Genomic DNA, 15,902 nt, shown 5'->3' with positions numbered 1-15,902 from the left:
AGGAGTATCTGCAGAGTTTGGTTTGCATTTCTCAGTTGTAAATAAACAAATACAACCTGTTTGAAAAGGATATACTGCATTATAACCCCCTCTATTTCGCTTTTAGCAGAAAGCTTAGACCAGGGGTGGCTAACCTTCCCACCATCTCTGACCATTGGCAATGCTAGCTGAGGATTTCTGAAATTTGAGTCCAGCAATGTATTGAGGGCCATAGGTTTTCCATCCCCTGTTCTAGTCTTTGGAATGCAAAAATTGAGTCTACTTTTGGTACATAATATATGTCTTCCAAGAGAGGTTAAGGTTTTTCATATGAGCATACATTTATTCTAGGGAATTTATTTATGATAGATTTGCATAAGGGCCTTTCATTTATATATATAAAATTCTTCATGTAATCTTTATTTTGTTGACAGGATTCTAATCATGTCTGATAAAAGTGAGCTGAAGGCTGAGCTGGAGCGTAAAAAACAACGCTTGGCCCAAATCAGAGAGGAGAAGAAGAGAAAAGAGGAAGAGCGAAAGAAAAAGGAAGTAAGAACTTTTCAAATTACATCTGTGAGATGATTGTATCCCAGCTTAATATATTGAGATAAATAAACAAAGGCGCTTTATTCACCTGCTTCACTCGTCCCTACATGTGAGGAGGCCAAGGTTTTGTTTCAGCTCACAGAAGCACATACATATAATGCTAAATTGTGGTTTAGCATTTGTGTGATCCAAGCATGTGTGTTACATGCTAAAAAAATCATTGAAAATAGCTTCATTCTTTTAACTGGATATTCATTAAAATGTATGTTATCTGATGACTATATCTGTAGTGGATGAAAGATGACAGTTATGTGGCACGTTGGGTGGTAGAAGCTGTCTGCATCTGTACTGTTATCATGAAGCTTGGCTTTGTACTCCAAGCATAGTCTTACTTCTGTCCTGTTCATAGACTGCTCCAGTAGCAGCTTAGTTTAGTAGCCATCAGGTTATGAGAACACTACCTGGCATGGCTCATCTTCCTGTAAGGGAAGGTTTTTCTCTAGTGGCATTACCAAAGGCAGTTCATTTATTCTTCGAGGCATTTTAATGCTGTGGTATGCTTGTGCAACAGCATATGCATTCTGAAGTATTAAGATCGTAAAAAGAAAGAAAAAACGGTCCAGCATTCTTCTCTGGGATGGCTCAGTCAGTTGAGCCTGAGACACTTAATATCAGGTTTGTGGGTTTGAGGCCCATGTTGGGTAAAAGATTCTTGCATTAGAGTAGATGATCCTTGCAGTCCCTGCCAACTCTACAATTCTATGATACTCTTATTTTTGGTATTCCTCTGGCATGCCAATATTGGGTGTGTGTGGTGTAATTGGACCCTATGGTAATGATTTAGCAATACTGGAAAAATTAAAAAAATGCATATTTAAACCATTCTAATCAGTGTTGTACTATTTTTGGAATTAAAAAATGCATATTTAAACCATTCTAATCAGTGTTGTACTATTTTTGGAATTTTGGTGTACAAGCACAGGAAAACAGTTCAAAGTGGAAATATTTTGTTAAGACCCAAAGACGAGGACAGTATCTAAAATCACCTTAAATCATTCTGGTTTAATCTTAAGTTGACTTTTTTATGTTTCACAAAAAGTTCTAAATAAAATTAGTGTGTTATGGTTAGAATTTTGGATTAGAACCGAGAACACTAAGATTTAAACTCCTGAACAGCTATACATTTCACCTGGCTGACGTTGAGCCATTTATTATCTCTCAGCCGAACTTGCCTCACAGGGTTTTTTAAAAAGGAGGGAGAGTGACATATGCCAGTTTGAGGCCCTTGGAGAAAAGATGCCTTATATATGTATTAAATAAAAATAAGAATGCAGTGCCATTTTAGTACTTTCTTGATCTTTAGCCAGTTACTTTGCAGTCTTCATATACTGGGAAATTGGAAGTTGGTACAAACACTGCCTTAAGTGCACAATTGGCAAAGATGATGTGTAGGTTTTTGACAAGCAGCTGGTATGAATCTTGGCTCTATTTCAGCAAAGCATTTAAGACATGCTGAAGTTAAGCTTTGATGAACCAACAATCTTGAATGTAACTTCTGTGTAGTTGAACTGTACAGTTGTCAGATATCTCAGAGCACTATGTGATTGAACAATCCAGATATGTCAATTAGAAGCTAAATTTTTTCTCAGTACAATGCAAGACTATGGTTACAGAAAAGTAGCTGGCTGTTTTCTAATGGTTCTGTTTGATACAACTCGCTTTTTGGTAAATATATAATATCACGGATCTTTGAATTTGCATAAATCTCTGGAATGCAAAGGCTAACATCAATATCTTTAAAGTATTCACTAATGTTAAATGCCATAGCTGGCGATTAGGATTGAGACCATTTAGATGAGCTTTTTCTTGTAGATTTGGCCTTAAAAAAGAAACAAACAACGTCCAGAAATCACAGAGTGGGGGTGGATTTTTAAAAAATATTGGCTGTTTTATATTTACTCATTAACATGGAAATCATATTTTTTCACACCTGCCACAGACTTGGTTGATATTTTCATTGAGCTATATCCTCCTGCCATTGACTGATTTTAGGCTAGACCCTTAGGCCATTTGTGGGTCTTCGGGAACTTGCTACAGTAATAAGCTTAAGTTCCTACCCCTATCCACATTTGCCTTGCTCTGTGTTGTGACCAAGAAATGGCTAGAGCTGGCACAATTCTTCCTCACTGACTTTATCAGTGAAATATAGATGCAATTAATATTACCTGTATCCCATTTCTATGAAATGAAGTAATTTTTCTTTTAATACCTTTTCCTTGCACATAAAACAAGTGGTATGTGAAAGTATGCACTGTCACATAACTTGTTATTTTTTAAAAAATATATAGACTGATCAGAAGAAAGAAGCTCTTCCTGTACAAGATGAGTCTGACCTTGAAAAGAAGAGACGGGAAGCTGAAGCCTTGCTTCAGAGCATGGGTTTAACGCCAGATGCTCCTATGGGTAAGAGTTATAAAGAAAATTTATCATGAATATCTCTCACCACCACCTTAGTGGTACTTGTATTAGCATGAAAGTTGTTACTCACATATGCATGTATCTGTTGTATGTTCATTATTGCCACAGCTTTTCTTGTGATGCTTCTCGTAACTTATTGCTTATATCTGATTTTAAATATGGCCATACGCAGATAAGTATAATTTGATCATTTATTGTTACAATATTTGGAGCATAATCCCAGAGCTTTAAAATTGTCCTATAAAACTAAATGCTAAAGTATCTGAGATATGAAAGTAATATGAAGGCATCCAAAGCTGGATTTGTTTAATTTATTCACACTATATTTCTAAAATATAAAAAAATGTAATGTATGGATTGGGTGCAGGGTTCCCCAGAGAGGCTTCCTCTGGAAGAATGGTGGCGGTGGCTTTTTTTTGTCCATTTCTCCCTTTGCCCAGTACCCTCCCATGACACTTCCCATGATGTTCCGGAGGGTCTCCTGGCCTGGCAGAACAGTTCTGCTGGGTGAAATTGGAGGAAATTGCCTCTTTCCTTCCTCTTATGGGAGTATCCCATGAGTGGAGTTCTGCTTGTGGGAATTCAAGATTCAAGCCAACGTTTCTGTTATTTCTTAAAGTACCCTTTAAAAAAGTGTTCAAGCAGGATGTCTTAAACTATCTGCGGATTTAGCAAGTAGAAACAGGAATATCTTCCTACACTGAACATATATTTGTAGTTAATATTACAGATGCCATAATGCTTAAAGGAGAGTATTTTCAAAGTACTTCTAGTAATTTTCCTTTTAAGTTGCTAAAACTTTTAATGGTTTCTTTTAAGCTATCTGTAGGCATATAAAAAGGAGACGATAACTCTGCCACAAGGGGGCATTGCAACATTGCAAAAGATTAGATAAAAAGCCTACCCTGCATAGATATGATACTTTTTCAGTTCTTCTCTTGGAATAGGGCAGCTTCCTAACCAGTACAAAATAAATATTTTGTCCGCATGTACCTTCCTTCGGCATCAAACAGTGAGAGCCAGTATTTCCCAAACACAACATCCATCCTTTTGCCTTGTCGGCAAACGAAAAGGCGCCTCTTCTGTGGCCCAGGTGGGTTGGTGATCCTTAAGGGCTGCATACTCTGGCAGAAGATTGTGAGGGGCCCAGTATCCCCTGGTTCTTGATCCTCCTGCAGTCTTCGATCCACCACTCCGTCAGTGAACATCAGGAGGGAGAGGGATGAATTAGCATTTAGAATGGCATATGACCCATAGAACACCCACGTGCCGCACTCATCTGCTTTGGTGATGTAATTCTTGGGCAGCAGTCCATAGCACCCTGTCACAAGTGAAGAGCCATAAATCCAGCCTTTGCTGGTGGTGACCTGCTCCACAGGAGACATGAAGTCCCTTGGGACAAGCTCCAGCTCATCATCATTCTGCGGGGTGTATGGGTAGATCACCTGGAGGGTCTCATGATTGGCAAATCTAAGATCCTAGGAGAATATTGCAGCCATCCAGTCGCAGCCCAGCTTGACATCTATGCTCTGAGCTAACTTCTCGAGCATCGGCAAGGGGCTGGCTTGGAAGTGATAGGCCAGTGTGACGTGGAGCTACTTCTTGTGGGGTTCCACGTGAACATCGGCTTTAGAAGTGGCTTCCATAGCAAAGTCTGCAGCAAATTTATTGAGGACCTCGGTGCTGTCCTCCTTGACAAGGTGATTCCTTGGATGTGATTCCTTGACTCCTTGGGTGTGCGGGCGATCTGGCTGTGACATAAACATTTTTAGTGCAGTAGTATAACTGAGGCAGCCTCCTTTTGTTTATGTCTACTTTTCAAGCTAATGTACACTGGTACCTCGGGTTACATACGCTTCAGGTTACATACGCTTCAGGTTACACGCTCCACTAACCCTGAAATAGTGCTTCAGGTTAAGAACTTTGCTTCAGGATAAGAACAGCCGCAGGAGGAAGCCCCATTAGCTAAAGCGGTGCTTCAGGTTAAGAACAGTTTCAGGTTAAGAACGGACCTCCAGAACGAATTAAGTACTTAACCCGAGGTACCACTGTATTTCCAAATACCAAATAGCCTTTAACACTGCTGATGGGAATATTTTGAAAAGGAAAAGACACTAGTATAACTTGGTAGCCATACTTTTATCAAATATAACTTCATTGGCGCTTTTGTTGGAAACTGCTTCCAAAATTTCAGGGCTGGTAGTGCAGGAAGGACCTTAATCTTTGGTGCTCCTGTGAAGATTATAATATTTGGCACTGGATCGTAACTGATCATACCATTTTATTAACAGGAGTAAGTCCTATTTTGTTCAGTTGGGCTTAGTCACCAGTTTTGTTATGCTTTGATCATTTTGATTTAATGTTTGAATTGGCAAACTCTCCTTGTTCAAAAAACGATGAGCTAATTTTATTATTATTTATTAATTTTATTAATCGGCTACTAATTCAGCTTAAGTAGAGTATGTTCAGTTTTGCTTCATTAACAGACCAGTTCTAATTGTATTTATGAGGTAAATAGTAATAGGCTTCTGAGGAGGTAGGACAGATTAAACCACTTCAGACTATAGGTGAGTGATCACATTTTAAAAATACTTCCCGATCATTAAAGGGAAAGACATGCAGATGGAAAGCAACCACACTGTGGAGTGGTCTGAACAGCAGGGAAATTCTTGCATAGGGGAGCATTTAAAATTCATGGGTTGTGCCCAAGTTGTTCTGTTCATGCAAGGAATTTCACTTGTGCAGTAGAAGACTCCCTCCACAAAATAATCGGCTATAGGGGTCCAACTTTCTGGAGCAGACTTGGGAGCGTGAGGTGCATGTGGGGAGAGGAGTTGGAAGAGAATTTTTGTTGTACAAGTGGAAGTTGTTGTGTGAATGTGATAACATTTTTGGGCACAACTCCATGTTTCCGATCTGTTGTCTGCAGTGGTTTAATCTATTCTACCATTCTCTACTCTGGCTCAGTCTCACTGAATTGGAAGCTATTTGCTTCCTAATCAATATTACATGTAAACTACTTTATTGGAGGAAATACTATAGTTTCCTCTAATAGAAAAAGGCACCTACAATATTTGAAGGTTCTAAACCAGAGCTTTCGAAACCTTTCATGTTGATGACACACTTTTTAGACATGCATCATTTCATGACACAGTAATTCACTTTTACTAGCAAACAGGAGGTTAAACTAACCACTTTCCAGCTGCCCTGGAAGGAGTGTGGGGAGCTTTTGCGCGACACACCTACACACACTGTCACAACATACAGTTTGGAAAGCTCTGTTCTAAACCATCATCCTGTTTAACAACCAATAGATGGCAGTAGCAACTAGTTAAAAACATAACAAAGAACTTGATTCAGCATGCCCCTCTTAGATTAATCAAATAATGGGTTGTGTCTGTCTCCAGGACTAAATGTTAGTGCACATTCTTTTAAAATAACATGAAAATAGCAGTTCATTTAAAAACAATGTTTTGATTTTACTAGTCCTATAGAAGGATTAATGTGTTTTATTAAAAATACTTTTCCATTTCCAAAGCTTATATTTTCATATTTTGAAGACACTGAGCAGTGACGAGTAGCAAGGCATATGATTTTTAATATAGTGCTGTAGGATAAGACATTCTGTCCTTCCCCTTTCTGAAAATATTTCTTATAATCAGCAATTATATCTGCAATTGGAACACTTTTAATTCCTTTGTATAATTCAAATAAGAAATCTGTATATCAGTTCAACTGCCTCAGCATAATGTTTATTGATTGACTGGCTTTTGAGTTTCCCTTTTCCAATCAGAACTGCCTGAGATTTACCATGTGGGTTATGGGAGATGGGGGGAAAGCTTTATTTGTCAATGCCACCTTCCCTTTCTATTTTGGAGGGTCCCCAAATCCTCCAGAGTAGCTTTTCTGGGGTCAACAGAACAAAGAACGAGTCTGAAAATTGCCTCTCCTTCCTCCAGCAGAAGCATCCTGTAAGCTGAATTCTTCTCATGGAAAGTCTGAATCCAGCTCAATACACACTCCCATTTATCCTCAGTGAAAACAAAATTACTTATTGTGGGGATATTTGGCTCTGAAAAATGCAGATCTGGATAAAAACCAATGTAGAGACATTAAAACTTGTATATCTTTATTGGATGTTGCACAAGCATAATTAATTGATAGGCACATGTTTTAGGTTGCATGCTGCTGCTTCTCATTTACCATTCCAGTTGCACTAAATTTGTATCACAAAATGTTGTAAACAAACTTCTCACCCCTGCTCCAATAATAATTGGTATTATAAGATATAACAACCCCAAATTCATTGTGTAAATTTTAATAACATATTTCAGTTTCTGAATAACAGTTTTTTAGCAAAGTATTAAACTGTAGAATCCTTATTATCCCAGCATTTTGTATAAAGTATACTTGCTACATAACCCCAAAATGCATTAAATGCTAAAAACTGCATGGGTCTCCAGCATGATATGTTAACATTGTCTTTTCCCCTTTTTTTCTATTATTCATTTTCATCCATTTTATTTTATTTTTTGTTTACCATCACTTTTTTAATGCTTCCATGTTAAATTAATTTGGAAACATCCTAAGCTGTGCAACCTCTACGACTAGTAACAGCGGATACCTGTCTGTTTCACTATTTAGTCCCTCCTCCTATGTCTCCATCTTCGAAATCTGTGAGCACACCAAGTGAGGCTGGAAGCCAAGATTCTGGTGATGGTGCTGTTGGTTCTAGGTATGTTTTCTTAAAAGATTTCCAGATTAAATATGTTGGGGTCTCAAAAATGCAGTACAGTATTAAAATTGACAAGTGTTAACGTTACTGAAAAAATAATTTTCTGCTTTAAAGGTATGGCACAATCTCTCCAAACATGTCATAGGACCCAGCAGAACCCTCTCCTCAGAATGAGGGGCTGGTGTGATTTCCTATTTCCCCATCTAGCCTTCTCTTTCTAGTCCAAGTCTCTACCCAAGAACGTACTTTAAAGTTTACCAAAACTCTTGGATGAAATCTTTGGTTACAGAGGAAGGGTTAGATGAGGAAGTGGGCAGTGTGCCAGCATCTGGTTCTAAGTAATGAGCAATTTCCATATACAGTGGTGCCCCGCAAGACGGAAAACCCGCTAGACGAAAGGGTTTTCCGTTTTGGAGGCACTTCGCAAAACGAATTTCCCTGTGGGCTTGCTTCGCAAGATGAAAATGTCTTGCGAGTTCCTGCGGGGTTTTCCCCCTTCCCCCCCCTTTTCCTAAGCCCTAAGCCGCTTATCAGCTGATCCGCTAAAAGCCGCTAAACCGCTAATAGCGCTAATCCGCTAAGCTGTCAATGGGCTTGCTTCGCAAGACGAAAAAACCGCTATACGAAGAGCCTCACGGAACGGATTAATTTCGTCTTGCGAGGCACCACTGTACTAAGGAGGGAGGGATTGTACCATATTTTTAATTCTAAAATACTTTAATAAATCACATAGTTCACTTAGCCAGTGTTTATCCAATGCTGCACCCCAGTTCATTGTTTCTTGCTTCTTGTTTTTAAATTCAGCTTATTACTCTGTATGCTCAAATATATCTCTCAGGAATGTTCTGATAGTTATTCATTTTACCCTGGGATTGCTATATCATCACTGGTGGGGGGTGCACACATGTACAGACATGCTTATGGGCTGAGCATTGGTATTTTGAGCAGATGTCAAGATCATCAGTGCCATGAGTCAGGTTAAACTGGCCTACATTAGGGTGTAAATTATCTCCCTGAAGAGCCCAGTCTCTTCCTAAAAATCGGTATTGTGAGAATTTAGGATTGGCTTTCTTGGCTGTATCCATGTACATGGAACATACAGTCTTAAGTTGAAATGGAAGTATCATTTCACTACTAGATATTGCCTCCTGGTGGGTCACCAGTAAGAGAAACTGTGTCATTCTGTATTAATTCATATGGTCATAGATAGCCTTAGTTTACCATCAACATGTGGTTGGGTGCAGTCATGTGCAGATGGAAATCACTTGTAGTGTAGTAGTTCAGTTGTGACTGTGGGCTTCATTTCTGCCATTTAAGAAACTTACTTTGTTTTGAAAAAAAGAAAAATGATGGTATATCTGACCTGAGCCCTCAAAATAGGGTTGAGTTCCACTTTCTATTGGAAAATAAGGAAGTGTATCTTTAGGTTAAGCACCTAGGGGACAGAACGTATACTTTGTAAATTCCACAATCATCTGGCAATGAGGGAGCCACAGTAGCACCAGTCCTTCATGTGCCAGAAGGATTGCATGAGAATTTCTGGATCATACAGGAGAAGCCCATCTGGTGGCTTCTCCTGCGTAGTTTGGGGATTCTCGTATTACATTTGGTGGTGTATAAAAGAGCAGCTGTGCTTCTGTGACTTCCCTGCCATGAGAATTATATGAATACCAGGTCTTCCATCATGGGCTTCACCCAATAAATGGTGTTGATTAAGAGTTCTAGCCAACTGTGTCTATGGATGGGTGGAACACAGTTTCATTCACACAGTGTGAATAACACTTTCTCTCTTCACCCCTGGAACCCCCTGCAATGCTCTGGAGAGTTGAGGGACCCTTCAGAGCAGATGCAGGGGGGTGCAGGGGCCAGGAGAGGAAGGGGATGTTCTGTGAGTTATCCAGTGCTTGTGCAAGTGGAAGAAATCTTGTACCTGGTCCCAGGGGGTTAAGAGTTATCTCCAGATGTATGTTCTTCCATACAAAGCTGCCTGAGTCCTAAGATTGCCTTCAGATGCCCTGTTCTCCATCCTTCCAGCAGCAGGACAGGGCCTTTTTTGCTATGGTACCAAAACTAGAATTTCCTCCCTGGGAAAACCATTAGGTTCCCTTTTGTCTGCTTTAGGCAAGTTTTGAAGATCTATTCATTCAGGTGAATTTTTAATGCTAGCGCTCTGCTATTTTGTAAACTTGTTATTCTTTTGTTGCACTTCTACATTATTAATATTTTGTTGGATTGCTGGTGATTTTATTTTTGTGTGCTGCTTTGGTGCATCCTGTTGTAGAAAAGAGGGGTATGAATTAAATTTAATAAATAATTGGAGTAATGAATTTATAGTGAACAGTAGACTAGGTATTTTAATGCAAAATCTATCTGAAATGATTTTCGAGTTTCATGAAAGCAACTTAATTACTTATCAAAAGACAAACTTCTTTATTCAGAATTTTGAATGTGGTTAGTCATTAGAACATCTGATATGTGTGTTTATTTATATTTGCTTTGCTTTTCTACCATTCTAGCATTTTCTAGCATTCTAGTAGGCCACAAGACTAAAATGTATACAATTTTATTTATGTAGGTTAAAGCTAATGCTTGGTGTGCTGCTCTATATACTATATAGTTGCAACTTGAAATATTTTCTAAATGGTTGTTGTCTTAAACCTACTTACAAGAAAGTAAATCTCAAATTCAGCAGACTTACTTCTGAGTAAACATAGTTAGTACTGCACTGCTTAACTTGCTGAGTGCTGCAACATTGACTGTCTTGAGTTGGCTTAAAATTAAATGACATAAGCCCAAGGCAGTGCTTAACCCATAATTATAGCAATGTCACATCTTGGAAACACTAGCAGCAGTATATCCCAGTGGAAAAGCGCTTTTTCCTGCACCCAAAGGTTTATGTGTTGACTCATTTCCTTTACCAATATGACAATTTCCTGAACATATTTAATGCTTCGGGCAAGATCACAGTATGTTAACAAACTGGATCTCGGGTGACACCACTAAATCTATGTAGCTGTATAGTGTTAATAAACTCTTAAGATAAGTCAAAGCTTATCCTTGACTGAATGCATTTCTAAATACAGGGGCTGTCACCTATTTAAAGAAGTGTTAGGTGATTCAGTGTATAACTTTTAAATTTGCATACATTTGCATGTGCATAAAAGATCTGAGGGTAAAGAACCCTGCTCTTTGTTAGGACCTGATGCAAGACATGCACATCTATCTAAGAAAAGCCATTTCTTCCGTGTGGGAAATAAGGGGGGCGTGTCTTCTAAGGAAATACCTACCTTCCACAGGTGTTGAATTAAAATCTTATATTTAAATTAAAAACAATTACATTTTTTAAAACCTCAGTTTTAGCCGAGTAAAAAGGTTTTAATTAGTCTTACTGATTGATCAACAGAATGCTGTCGCTCTACTAATTGTTCTGAACTGTATGTTTCTATTTTAATTGGTATGATGCATGTATTGTTGTAGTAGCGCTGAATGTCCACTCAATTTCCACTAACTGATATTTCTGGCACTTTTAAAATATCTGAAGCCATGATATTATTGTAGCTTCCAATAGCTTTTAACATTTAATAGAATGTATTTGCTTCACTAATCTCTGGCCTTTTTTGCTAATGCTGCATGGTTGTTCTTCAACCTGTGTTGTCAGGACGCTGCATTGGGATACTGATCCATCAGTTCTACAGCTTCACTCTGATTCCGATCTGGGGTATAGCAGAGATTTTTTTTTATCTTCCATCTTTGTTGTAATGATTGTCTTTTATATAAGCCAAACTATTTCACGTCTTAAAATATAATATGTAAAACAATTTTAGCTATGCGTTTAAGGTTGCATCCCAATCATTAAGTGAAAGTGATGTATGTTGTGCAGTTTATTGATCATCAGCTTCCACAAACAGTATGTTAAACCAGAAAAAGGTTTTGTGTTTGGAGAGAGCTGTTCGTTATATGACTGAACAAATTTGATCTGGCGCATGTACATTTCTGGATTGCAACCTCTGAATTTATATTCAGCATCTTAATGCAACTAATTTTCTAAAGACTTTTAATTTACTAATATACTAAATATTCTCGTAATTATTATTTTTTTAATGACTTTATGACATCCATGTCAAGTCGTTAGTCATGAATGCCTTGTCTAAGTCTCTACATACCTTTGATAAAGCAATAATACTGGTCTTACAGGATTATTGAGATAATGTATGTGGCTTGCTTTGGGCACTTTGGGGGGGAAATATGTTGTATTTTTATAATAAGGGAAGAGGGCCAGTAATTTGGGGGGTTTGCCTTACTCATTGAGTGAAAACATAGGCGTTAATGTACATATATCTAGATCAGGGGTGGCTAGCCCATAGGCTGGATCAAGTGCTCCAAAATTTTTGGCAGTAAGTAAGTTTTAAAGTAGACTCAGAGCTGGGCCTTGGATAGAGAGCTCCTTGAGGAGGGATGCAAATTGTTCCCTCCACACAATCAGACTGGTCATTTGATGACCTGGGAAGGAGCAGTAACCTTCCTCAACTAGTCTGCACAGATCAGACGAGAAGGAGGGACTGTGTGCTGGTTTGCATGTGAGAGGTGCTTGCAAGTGTGGGGTAGTTGTACTCTCTTGGCCATACACACCACTGGCATGCAGCCCCTGGAAGGTTGGTCAAGGGTGAATATGACCCTTAGCCAAAAAATGTTAGCCACTCCTGATCTCGGTCAAATAGTTCCCTGGGAATTTTGCCAATTGGTGATTGCTGAGGTATTGCAACATATTGTTTTCTTAACTGCATTATATTAATTCAAGATGGTAACACAGTTTTCTGCAAGTTAAATTGCAGTTGTGTTGCATTGGCACAGAATTCACACATTTTACATTGGCTTGGTCCAGAGGCATGCTGTTCAAATGAAGTGGGCAGAATGTAGCTTTCCCATCCCTAAAAAGCTTCTCATGGGGGCTGGAGTACACTACTGAATGGAGTGGACTGCAGCACGGGAATCTGAGGAGGTTCCTACTGTTGTTTATGGAGGAAATTTGTTTAAAACTCAGTGCATACCAGTTATATGGGCTAGCGTTTCTGCCATCTGAAAAAGCAGCATAACAAACAAATCAGTTTCTTGACATTTTATTTACTTTCCTTTGTTTCCCCTTCTGTGCTGGCTTTTTATTTTAAAATAAAAAGATGTATAATTCAGCAGTAGTTAAATTTAATACTTGTTATATAGAGATGATGGATTGTCTGACTTTCCACAAATTTGTTCTATGTAAGTTGCATGAATTGTAGTTGCATTATAACTTTCTCCATCATTTTTTTTAGACGTGGACCTATTAAACTTGCAATGTCTAAAATTACACAAGTTGACTTTCCTCCTCGAGAAATGGTCACATACACAAAGGAGACCCAAACACCAGTTATGACTCAGCCGAAAGAAGGTGAATATGACTTACTCTTCCTATTCCTTTGTTTTAAAAACCCCGCATGAAGAGGGTGAGATGGGTCATGCCACAGGGGAAAATTCCAAAACTTATTTTGTGAAAATACAGGAATAGAAATGTTTGCAGGACAAGAAATTACCATTTTTGCATGTGACTTTGGGGTTTGATAGAATATTGGCTTATTTGTTAGATGGTCTGTTCCTTAACTCTACAAGTTGCATCCAGATTTGGGACTTTTTTAGGCTCCATGGACTGAATCCTAATAAAAATTTATTCTCATGGGCCAGAATTGACAGGTGTGCAGGGCTGCTCACTTGTCAATCACCTGGTGTCACAATGTTGTTGGGTGATCGAGCCATTTGAAGTTATGAAGTTAGGGCTGTGAAAACCTGATCCAAAGAGTTGAAGGAGGAGAATCTTTCAAGAACAGTGTGAGGGGCTGCAATAGGAAAGAGCACTTGGTGAAAATCACTGATCCACCATCTTCCTCCAGCAAGGAGTCTCCACTGGATCCTGGTTTCCTATGAGCAGAATGAGCCCTTTTAATTGTGGAGGGCACATCTGGATCCAAACCTACTTATTTTAACGACGTTCTCTTTTATCAATTAAAATATATCCTTCAAAGATGAATAATACTTTCTGTTTCTTTTACATAAGGTGTAAACAGTGGAACTAATTATGATAACGAATGCAAAGAAGGCATTTACACGTAACAGTGAGAGCCAGACACTGTGACTTTTCTGAAGCTCTTGTTACAGTGCAGTGTTCGAAACTCCCATTGTTCTAGGCGCATTTTGTGACAGGGAATTTCATTAGCGCAAGCAGTTTCCGAGCTGTGGGCGCAGTACTGTGTCTAAGATTTCAGATTAAAGGGAGGACCTTTTTCTGCCTCACTACTTGCAGCTACTCTCTGGAGAAGAGACCCTTTTAATAATATTGGGGGGTGGGCATGGGAAGGACTAGACCATGTGAAAAATGAACATAATATTTTAGCTGCAGTTCATTCCTTTTCAGCTTTGTATTCTTATTATAAAAAACACTGTCCTGTCTTTTAGTTCAAAGAATTTACAAAGTGAGTTTTAATGAAAGGAAACATACTTAGGATTTCAGCTTTAAAAGAAGACAGGCTAGCTCAAACTGCATCTGTAGAAAATGTTGATTAATGAAGACACTTCTATAGTTTTGACTTCATTTGGTTCTGTAGCTAGAGTTTTCATTTAGAGGTATAAGGTCATGTGCTTTCTCCATCATTGAGACATCTGCTTAATTGGGTGCAGTTTAATTCCATGATGATACTTTTCTTCTGCTTGTCTCATGTGAACAGATCTGACTTGAGTATATGAATACCAAGAGTGATGGTTCGTTTTCTTTTTCATGAAGTTGAGTTTGACTGAACTAGTTTTCAGTCAGAATTACAAATGAAATTGAACCTTGCCCATGCTGTAATTTCATGCAAAAACAAACAAATTGTGCAAATGTCCACCCTTAGAGGTTACAGATGGGACATGGTACTATCTCTCTGTATCTTCCATAGAAAACCTAGGAAGCAGCATTGGTGCATTAAGATGCGCATCGTGCCCAGTGCGTGGGGAACTTGTAGAATTGGGTACAGAAGTAAAGATCCATCTCTTTCTGGAATCTGAAAATGATTAGAAAAGTCATGGAGGATAGGTTCATTAGTGATCATCTCATGCTCAGTGTTCGTATGTCTGTGACTGTTGGATGCCAGAAATGAACAACTGGAGAGAAATCACTCCATAATTGCTCTATTCTATACACATCCTCAAGCATCCATTTCTAGACACCGTTGGAGACAGAATGTTGGGCAGATGGGCTATTGGTCTAGCCCAGTATGACAATACTTATGTTCTTAACCACAGCCTGTCCATCTAATTCTTCTTAGAGTGCTCCCACAGTAAAATAACATTTCTGGATAGAATACTGTGTGTTAACCGAAACTTGCGTATCTTCTTCCAGCTATGTGCTTTTGAAATAGGATTCAATAATCCCAGAATATGAGCAAACAATTCCAAAGCAATGAGAGAATAAAAGGTGGCGCAGATACTTGTTTCTCTTAATTGCCAGTGCCAAGTTCTGTTGTAGAATAGTCAAGTGAGCTCAAAATACAGTATAGTATAACGTTGATCTCCTCCCAACCCATCTTTCTGCTGTTTGCTTTGAACTGAAAAGTACATAAGGGATACATGTCCAGGTTACGATAGTCCCTAGAGATTTGGGTGTTGATGTTTATCTTTGGGGAATACAGAGTGACTTCAGATGGCCTGCCAGTTATTCACTTATATCTGTAAGAGTCAGATACTATTGAATGAAAACCTGTAGTTGTTTCTTTACAGTGTTACTGATGGGTGTCACTGTCAGTACTTTGATGTTCAGAACTTCTAAAATAATGAGAGAAGAAAGAAAATAAGACAAATTGTGCTGCTCTTTACATCCATATTAAGCAATACAGTTCAAATTCAACAACTTTTCTCACCATCATTGAGACACTGAGGCAGAGAATGTTTTTCTGTTAAGGGTTGCTTAATCTGGTAGCAGGGACAAGAGCCAGAAATGGATAGAGTTCGTTTCATTGCAGGATTCCATAATGCGCTGTCTGTCTCTCTATCACTGTCTGGAAGGCTGCAGGTTCCCCATTGCTATTTCTGATTTAAAAAATAAAATCATGTTTTGATATTGTCAAACTTTGTATGTCTTAGCTATAAGAATTCAATA

The 15,902-nt window shown here is 38.6% G+C and overlaps 1 protein-coding gene and 1 pseudogene across 6 annotated transcripts in view; one reads left to right on the top strand and one right to left on the bottom strand.

Annotated features, from left to right (window-relative positions):
• The window catches only part of DYNC1I2 (dynein cytoplasmic 1 intermediate chain 2), a 35,916-nt gene that overhangs the window by 3,411 nt on the left and 16,603 nt on the right, over positions 1 to 15,902 (top strand). For 2 of the 5 annotated variants that reach the window (XM_081875307.1, XM_081875308.1), the window contains exons 2-6: positions 414 to 531; positions 2,877 to 2,991; positions 7,597 to 7,741; positions 11,400 to 11,459; positions 13,051 to 13,166. In XM_081875307.1, coding sequence (XP_081731433.1) covers positions 424 to 531; positions 2,877 to 2,991; positions 7,597 to 7,741; positions 11,400 to 11,459; positions 13,051 to 13,166 — 544 coding nt within the window. In that variant the 5' untranslated portion in view covers positions 414 to 423. The remainder of the gene's footprint in view (positions 1 to 413; positions 532 to 2,876; positions 2,992 to 7,596; positions 7,742 to 11,399; positions 11,460 to 13,050; positions 13,167 to 15,902) is intronic. The other 3 variants (XM_081875309.1, XM_081875310.1, XM_081875311.1) reach the window with 3 other exon arrangements.
• Positions 3,885 to 4,772, bottom strand: LOC309351770 (ubiquitin-associated and SH3 domain-containing protein B-like; annotated as a pseudogene). The gene has a single exon. The product of its transcript is annotated as a ubiquitin-associated and SH3 domain-containing protein B-like (transcript).

This window comes from Podarcis erhardii, assembly GCF_964252035.2.
Source record: "Podarcis erhardii genome assembly, chromosome: 1".
Taxonomy (NCBI): Eukaryota; Metazoa; Chordata; class Lepidosauria; order Squamata; family Lacertidae; genus Podarcis; species Podarcis erhardii.
The sequence above is the reverse complement of the archived record's forward strand: the minus strand, read 5'-3'. Positions and strand labels throughout refer to the sequence as shown.